At 59.8% G+C, this 8,832-nt stretch overlaps 1 protein-coding gene across 1 annotated transcript; it reads left to right on the top strand.

Annotated features, from left to right (window-relative positions):
* Positions 1–780: 780 nt before the first annotated feature.
* SF3B4 (splicing factor 3b, subunit 4, 49kDa) lies at positions 781–4,606 on the top strand (the record flags this gene model as incomplete). Its single annotated transcript, XM_009895392.1, has 5 exons — positions 781–909; positions 1,148–1,690; positions 2,136–2,345; positions 3,735–3,887; positions 4,422–4,606. Coding segments are annotated over 5 exons (1,220 nt in total), but the record flags the coding sequence as incomplete, so codon positions are not given.
* Between the last annotated feature and the right edge of the window lie 4,226 nt (positions 4,607–8,832).

Raw genomic sequence — 8,832 nt, 5'->3', positions numbered from 1 at the left:
CCAGGGCTCCCTGGGGACCTCCACGGGTGGGCTCTGGGCTCTTCGGGGACGTGAGGGGGCTCTGGAGGGGGACTTTGAGCTCCCTGGGGACATGGAGGCCTCTGGGGGGACCCTGGGCTCCCTTGGGACATGGTGGGGTTGGGATCTCTGGGGACATGGGGGCCCAGGGCTCCCTGGGGACCTCCATGGGTCGAGCCTGGGCTCTCTGGGGACATGAGGGGGCTCGGGGGGGACCCTGAGCTCTCTTGGGACATGGTGGGGTTGGGATCTCTGGGGACATGGGGGCCCCAGGGCTCCCTGGGGACCTCCATGGGTGTACCCTGGGCTCCCAGATGGCATGGCAGAGTTCTTTGGGGGGGGTCCCAGGAGTTTGGAGGGGAGCGTGGGTTCCCTGGAGAGATGGGGAGCTCTGGGAGGGCTGGCAGGGTGACCCGGAGGCCAAGGGGGCTGTGGAGAGGACCCGGGCTCTCCAGAAATGGGCGGGAGGAGTCAGCTGGGGCGTCCTGGCCTCGCTGGGCACAAGGGGGGTCAGCAGGCTTCCTGGGCACTCAGGAGCTGGAATGGAGGGGGTCTAGTCTCCCTGGAGAAAAGAGGAGGAGCACGGGGGCCTCCCTGGTTGAGGGTGTAATTAGGGAGGATGCGGTTAAAAGTTTAAGGGGGACTCTCTGCCTTGGACTGGAGTGATTTCAGCATCAAACCCTCGAGTTCTCGCACGGCCGAGACTTCCAGCTTCCCGGGCTCGCGGCTCTAACCCGGTTTTTCTTTTTCCCTCCGCTCAAGATGCGACGGTGTACGTCGGGGGGTTGGATGAGAAGGTCAGCGAGCCGCTGCTGTGGGAGCTCTTTCTCCAGGCGGGACCGGTGGTCAATACCCACATGCCCAAGGATCGAGTCACGGGCCAGCACCAAGGTGGGGTATTTACTGCTCTCTCTCAAAAGCTGCGCACCGAATAAAATATTTTAGCTGGGATCAGAGAGCGATTGCTGCGGGAAGAGAGGTGAGGGATGGATGATCCCCGGGGAGCATCATCTTCCATGCCCTAAGAGCAGCCCTGGGGTCACTGGTGTTAAATCAAGCGGGGTTGGACAAGCTGTGGGAGGTCGGGGCTCTGCCTTCTCCTAAAGCTCTGTCTGGGGACTCGTTGCAGGCTATGGGTTTGTGGAGTTCCTCAGCGAGGAGGACGCGGATTACGCCATTAAGATCATGAACATGATCAAGTTGTATGGGAAGCCCATTCGAGTGAACAAAGCCTCGGCCCACAACAAAAACCTGGACGTGGGCGCCAACATCTTCATCGGCAACCTGGACCCCGAAATCGATGAGAAGCTGTTGTACGACACCTTCAGCGCCTTCGGGGTGATCCTGCAGACGCCCAAGATCATGCGAGACCCCGACACGGGCAACTCGAAGGGTTACGCCTTCATCAACTTCGCCAGCTTCGACGCCTCGGACGCTGCCATCGAGGCCATGAATGGACAGTACCTCTGCAACCGGCCCATCACCGTTTCCTACGCCTTCAAAAAAGATTCCAAAGGCGAACGGCACGGCTCGGCCGCCGAGCGTCTCCTGGCAGCCCAGAACCCGCTCTCGCAGGCGGATCGGCCCCATCAGCTCTTCGCCGACGCTCCTCCTCCTCCCTCTGTCCCCACTCCCGTTGTCACCTCCCTGGGACCTGGCGTCACCCCTCCAGGTGGGTAAATCACGGCGGCACCCATCTCTGTGCCCCGTCGGTTGACAGGAGGCTGTTGTGCCGGTCCCGGGGGGAAATGTGTTCTGCCGTGCCTCGTGCGGAGCTGCTCCTTGTCGCGGGGGGAGGCTCGGGGCAGTGGCACTGCGCCGCGGAGGTGCTCTCTGGTGAGGATCAGCACAAAACCCGCTGCGGAGCTGTAAGATCACGAGGTGGCAGGACCTTAGAAATTCCTCTTCCCTCCCCGTGGCAGCTCAGCCTACGCTGTCCCAGGGCTGAGCGGAAGCATCCTGCTTCTGTCTGCTGGGGTTTTTTACGGTTTCTGCGGCTCTTTGTGTTTTCACCTCCTTTCTGATTGCCTGGGAGGGTGGGGGTTTTTTTTGTTTGTTTTTGGTTTGTTTTTTTTTTTTTAAATACTTAGCCGAATTCTCGCTGTCTCTCTTCCCAGGCCTCCCGCCTCCGGGATCGTTCCCCCCGCCGGTGCCTCCCCCTGGAGCGATGCCTCCCGGCATGCCTCCTGCCATGCCGCCCCCACCCATGCCGCCCGGCGCGGGTGCTCCCGGCCCTCCCTCCGGGGCTGCGCCCACCGGGGGACACCCCCCTCACCCGCACCCCTTCCCTCCGGGCGGGATGCACCATCCAGGTAAGCGTCGGACGGGTATCGGGCTCGGAAAACATCAGTTGTCTTCCCCTTCTGGGGGTGGGCTTGGGTAAGTCGCCCCCTCCTTTTTCTTCCCTGAGGTTCTCCTTCTCTAAAATGGGGAGAAAACTGTTGTTGTCCTCTGTAAGGGACTGAACGCGATGTCTTTCCCCGAGATGTTGCTCTCTGCGGCACAGGGCGGCCCGGTGAAGAAAAGGGAGAGTCTGTGTAGGAGCGAGTGCGTCACGTCAGCGGCGCTGTGCCTGGTTTCTGGCTTTCTCTCCTGGGTGTTCTAAAACGTGTTAAAAAATAGCCTGGAGCGGGGCCCAGCGGGGTTTACGAAGCACTTTGGTAATTTCCCGAGTAGTGCCCTTCTGGGAGGCATCCAGTCGGGTCGAGACATCAGTTTCCTCGAGCTGTGGAGGTGCGGGACGCGGGAAGGCAGGGTCTGTCGCGGCGCGGGCTTTTAAGGTCTTGGGTGCTGTTCTGGCTGGGAGGATGTTAACGAGACTCCAAGCCGTCGTCATTTTTCTCTAAATTAATACGTTGAGTGTGAACCTTCTTAGCGCAGTCTGCGGCTCTGCCAGGCAGGAGCTAATTCAAGACACAAGAACAAAATGTTTCTTCGCTTCCCTTCCATTTTTAGCCCTGTAGTACTGGGGAATGAGCAGCGTAGACATCTAGACTCTGGTTTCAAATGCAAAAAATTAAGTGAAATTTGCGATTTAATGTTGGTTTTTTGTTGTTTTTTTTTCGTTTAATCCTGCCTGCTCCGAGACGCTCTCCCCGCGCTGGCTGATTAGGGTGCTTTGTGTGATCGTGGCTCTGGCCGTGCGAGTGACCAGATGGCTGCTGCTTGTCCCCGATTACAAGCTGGCTTTTCGGGCTTTAGAGCAGCCAATTACGCGCGGCGGCGGAAAGCCTGACCGAGCGCTGCCGCACCCTGTGCCCTGCGGAGCCGCGCCGGGCTCCGGGGTTTCTGAGGAGGAGAAAAGCATCCTTGTGTGTGTTTGTTTGGGTTTTTAAAGGGATAATATAAGAGAGTAATAGAAAAGTAGATGCGGAGGGACGCAGGCTGCTCTGGCTCGGAGCAGGGCGAGCTTCGAAGCCAGGTTGCTCGGGGAGCTTGTCCAAAATCTCCAAGGGGGGTGATTTCTCTCTCAGCCCCTCTCCCAGGGCTCGACGCTCGCTGTCACACCTTTCTCCCACGCACGCTTACATCCAAGCAGCGTTTCCTATGCCGCAGCCTGTTCCCGTTGCCTCTTGTCGGAGAGTTTTGCGCTTTTCCCTCTTTTAACCTGCCTTTGGGTAGCAGAACTCCCTTTGCAGACTTGATGTTGTAACCGCACGATTGGATTTAGCGCCCCTCTGGGCTTGCGGCTGCCCCGAGGCTGCCTCCCATGCAAGTGCACCACGGGCCGCCGGGGATGGGGCAGCATCACCCAGGACCGCCGGGCTCCGGAGGGCAGCCTCCCCCACGGCCCCCGCCTGGCATGCCGCACCCTGGACCCCCACCCATGGGTATGCCACCCCGAGGACCTCATTTCGGGTCGCCCATGGGTAAGTGGGTGCCTGCAAGAGGCGGTATGTGTTCTTTTCTCTCGATCGTGACGCGCTCTTCGTCGAGCTCGGCGTTAGCTTCGGCCCCGCGCCCTCCCGGCTTCACGGGGAAGGGAAGGAGGCGATGCCGCAGCCTCCCCGCGGAAGAGGTGTCGTGGAGGAGGACCTGGCGGGTGCGAGCTGCTCCGCCAGGGTCTCCGGGGGTTTTCCTCCTGTTTGTCGCGACATAGGGAGGGCTCCACGTTCTCCTGTGATTTCCCTCCATGTCTCGTGTCGGGATAGCGACTGTGTTTTGCCAACCCGAAGGGTTCCCGAGAGCTGTCGTGTCCACCAGCCGTGGTTGGGGGGATCATAGGGGAGATTTTCTCCAGTATGTGCTGGTAGAGGGGCACCGAGGGAGAGCGTTGCCCCAAACCGTGGGCTCCCGGTAGAGCTGGCACCCAAGGGTGGGGTTTTGGGGGGGGTTGGGGTGTGGAATATTGGCTTTTTCCGCTTCTCCCCGCAGAGTGTAACGCCTGTGCTGTGTCCCCGCAGGTCACCCAGGCCCTATGCCGCACCACGGGATGCGTGGCCCTCCTCCGCTGATGCCTCCCCACGGCTACAACGGTCCCCCTCGCCCTCCGCCGTACGGCTACCAGAGAGTCCCCCTGCCCCCCCGGCCTGCGCAGAGGCCCCCCGGGGTGCCACCGCGCGGCCCCTTGAGGGGCCCCCTGCCCTAAACGCGGCAGTGGTGACCCCCCCTCCCTGCCGGGGATCCTTCTCTCTCTGTCCTCCAACCTTCCTTTCTCCTCGGACTAACGGACCCGCACCCAAGAGGGGCAGTGGGCTCCAGCCCTGTCGCAGCTCCCCCCTCTTTCTCTCCCTCTCCCCTTCTTTTTCCCCATTTCTTTTTATAGTGTTCATTTTGGTTACTTTTCCCCTCCTCCTTCCCTTTTCCTCGACCTTGAAGATTTTTCAAGGTACTTTTACCAGGGTTATTTTTTTTTGTTGTTTTGTTTTCTATGTAAAGCAGTGACGGCCCATTTACAAATAAAGCATTTTAAGAACCGGGGGGTTGTCCCTCCGAAATCGGGACGGTGCTCTGCCTGTTTGTGATCGGGACGCTGATCGCCTGCTGACTGCTCTCGCCTCGCGCGCAGCCGCGGGGGACGCCTGCGATGGAATTCGTCGGCCCGCGAAAGCTCTCGGCCTCTGCTGGTAACGGACGCCGTGTATCCTGTCTCAGTGAGGTGCCGAATTCGGGTTGATGCACCCGGTCTCTTGCTTTATCCAGGCTGTTTGGCGGTGGCTGACAGGCTCCGTGTAATCCGCTGCGCCTGCGGTGAAGAAAATATACGATCAAGCCTTAAAGTCTGTCGCGTCCGTAGACGCTGTTGTCCCCGAGAGGACGAGTGAACGGGCAGAATGTTTGGAGGAGTAATTTGGCAGCGAAACCCGCTCTCCCCCGTCCCTCCTCGGTCCCTCTCCACGTCTTTAGGCTTCTTTAGAAACGAGAGTTCGGTTTGATGTCGCTCGCGGCCACGGGGAGCCGGTACCGCTGTGGTTCTGGGGATATTGTCAACTGGGGGTTGGGGGCAATAAAACTGGAGTGAAGTGGTGCTGTTGGGAGAAGAGGCAGAGCGGATCCGGGCCGCTTTGTGGGGCTGAGTCGGCAGAACCGTCCTGCCTCTCCTAACGAATTTGGCGTCTTCGCGCCGCCGGGACCGATAATTGGGGAAAGTGTAAAAGCGGAGTCTGTGGACAGAGAGTTTCACGCCTTCCCCGGCAGTTGGGAAGGTGTGAGGAGGGAGGGGGTTGGCCTCTCCGCACACCTCCTGAGGGGAAGGCGGAGGAACCTGCGATTGGAGACGGGGAGAGAGGTGTCGGCTTTATACATATAAGGCTTTAAATCCGGGTGATTTAAAGACAAAAAAAAAAAAAAGGAAAGTGCTTCCAGATATTTGGCCGCCTGGAGTTGTTTTGTGGCTTTATGCGAGAAGCAGGGGATGGGAACGGGGGACTCGTGCGGTTTTTGGCTGTCGCGACTCCTCTTGGAAAGCCGCGGCGGCTCGGCGGTGCTCTGCAGAGAAGCTGCATCGCGCACAGCCTCGATTTTACTCTTTGCTGGTTTATTTCTGTTCTATTTTAACGTCCTAGGGCTAACACTGACCTTTAGCTCCCATCTCTGTTCACCCTCGTGGGCCAGAGAGACAGACCGGTGCCGTGCTTCCCCTTTCCGTCTGCACAAGGTTGTTCGGTGAGCGAGATGTGGAGGAATCCGGAGCCGGATTGTGGATGGTTGGGGAAACGGCACAGCTGATCCACCGAGCTTTATTTCTCCTCTGTTTATGTTGCCTTTGGCACGTGAGCGGCCACCGAAGGATCTGTGAGACCAACTGGAAGAGCTCTTGCGCGGACTTCGGCTGTTCTGGGATTATACTTTATCAGAGGCCGGAGCAAAAGTAACGTCTGGGCTGTCCTTGGCTTTTGCCACCGATGGAGATCGCCGTGCTGCTCCTCACGGGGACATCCCTGCTCCCATCCAGCCTTCCCGGGGACACTTCAGGACCGCCGGAGGCGATTTGGGGCTTGCCGTGTTGTGAAGAGTTTCCAGGACGGCTCCTGGAAGGTCAAAGCGGTTTTGGGAGGGCTGATGCTGACCGGGCACGGCACCCAGTGCCCCCACCGAAACGGGGGGGGTGGATGTGCTCAGCCTGTCCTTAACCCCAACTGCGGAGCCGCGGGGAACGCTCCCCCGGTTTATATAGGCAACGCCGAATTCCAGAGGAGGGAATGTACCTTGCGCGGGGTCTCCGGGCAGAGCTGGAGGCACCGGGGTGCTGAGCGAACCTCGGCGAGTTCCTTAAACCCCGCCGCGGGCCTTGGCTGTCTCTGCCCCGGGCAGAGGGCTCCGCAGCCCGGCACAAATGGCGCGAGTTCGGTCTCCCTCCGAGGAAGGCGCCTTGCGGTCACCACTGGGTCACGTCCAGCCTGACCCCGCTCCACCGCCGGCTGCTCTGACGGTAAAACCACGGGAAGAGCCGTCCGCAAAGATGTGAGCGGACGGGGAAGCGGGACGCGGGTCTCTCCGCGCCGGCGGCGGCTGATGGGCTGAAGTCAGAGCGTGATTTGGCGCCGGTTCCTCCGCCTGCGCTGGGAGGAGAATGAGAAGTGGCTTCTCACCTCTGCACAGGAGCGGAGCTGAAGCGGGAGGAGAAAACGGGGCTCAGGTGGAAACGAGCAGTAAATCGGTGGCGGTTAAGAGGGCAGAAGCTGCGAGGAGCTCTGCTGGCTGCTCCTGAGCCGACGGCAGCTGGGCTGTAGGTGTTTTGCTGAAGGGATGCCTGGAGAGCGCGTTTTAAAACATACCTCGTGTTTGTGCTGATCTTCCCCTGCGTGGGGTCGCGGTTTGCCTTTCGCCGCTGCGGTTGTCTGGAGCGTTTGCGTCCGCTCGGATGCGGTTGGAGGCGCCGGCGCTCTCGCTTCTCATCAGGTGCGGAGGAGGCGGATGTTTAAACGAGGAGTAGAGGGGAAGGACTTCTTCCCGCAGCGGAGGAAAGAGCTGCTGAAGCTGAGCAGACCTTAAAGCAGCGGCAGCGCTGCGGGGTTTTAATCGGCGATGGATAAGGAGAGGGCTGCGCGGGGTTTCGGGGGGCACCGCGCGGCTGCTTTAACCGTCCCGGTCTTAATGCTGGAGAGCGGTTGACGGAAGGTTTTGCTGCCGAGGTTTAAAGCCAAACAGTTCCTGGGAAAAAAAAAAAAAAAAAAAGAAATCCGCGATAGCTGCAGCGACGAAAAGCATTCCTGGAGAGGAAGAAACCGTGCCAAAAGGCAGAGGGAAAGGGCCATCCATCGCTGGGGCTAAGCGCCTGCCAGAAGCGAGGTGTCTCGGTCTCGGCGCGCTCCCTGCGACGCCGCCTGCCCTTGGTGGCTGGCCTCTCCGAGCTCCTGCGGGCTGGGAAGCGTGCAGCCCCGTGAGCTGCGACGGGAGAAGCGCGTGGCGTTACGCCGCCCGTGGAGGCGTGCGGATCCCCAAAGCTCTTCTCCCACCTCGGAGCCTGGAGCCGGCGGTGAGCCGCAGGAGCGGGAACGCGCCGCCGGCTCCATCCCAACGCCTTCACCCGCGCCGAGGCCGCGCTCGGCAGCAGCTCCCTCCGCATCCCCCGTGGATGCTGATCTCCAAAATCCTCCCGTCGCCGCAGGAGCTGCAGCCCCAGCACGGCCGTAGCCAGGGATTTGGTGCCGTTTGCCCTAAAGCTTTAGATTTTAATTTCCCGGCAGCCTTAACCTGTCGGGTTCCGACTTCCGAAAGCCTCTGCGAGACGCGCGGGCGGGGAGGAAACAGCTGTTTTCATAGCAAAAAAAATAATAATAATAATAAAGAGATGTCTCTTCTTCTCCCTCCAGTGGGAGGGTGGGGAATAGCCGTGGGGCGGACTGGTTGGGGAGGGAGCGACGAGATCCATAACCCCCTCCCCACCGTTTGCAGTCAAATTTGGGGAGGGAGAACCCATCTTGGACTACTGGAACGGGCAGATTTCGGTACGGGAGGGGCGTTTGTGGGGACGGAGGTTATCTGCAGCTCGCGGTGGCCATGCTGCTGAGAGCGGAGATGCTTCGAGATCTCCGCTGTCCCAAGAAACCCCCCTTTTGCCCCGTCCCCCCCCATTTTTATCCCTTCCCCCCACTTTTGCCCTATTTCCCCCAGTTTTATCCCCTTCCCCTGTGTTTTTATCCTCTTCCCCCTGGTTTCGCCCCATTCCCCCCCTACTTTTACCCCATCACCCCTTGTTTTATCCCATCCCCCTGTGTTTTTATCCCGTTCCCCCCATTTTTGCCCCGTCCCCCCCAGTTTTATCCTGTTCCCCTGTGTTTTTATCCCATTCTCCCCTAGTTTTATCCCATTCCCCCTACTTTTACCCCATCACCCCTTGTTTTACCCCGTCCCCCTGTGTTTTTATCCCAT

The sequence above is a fragment of the Charadrius vociferus genome, unplaced genomic scaffold (assembly GCF_000708025.1).
Source record: "Charadrius vociferus isolate BGI_N301 unplaced genomic scaffold, ASM70802v2 scaffold2451, whole genome shotgun sequence".
Lineage (NCBI taxonomy): Eukaryota > Metazoa > Chordata > Aves > Charadriiformes > Charadriidae > Charadrius > Charadrius vociferus.
Note: the sequence above shows the minus strand (reverse complement) of the source record. Positions and strands in the feature narration are given on the sequence as shown.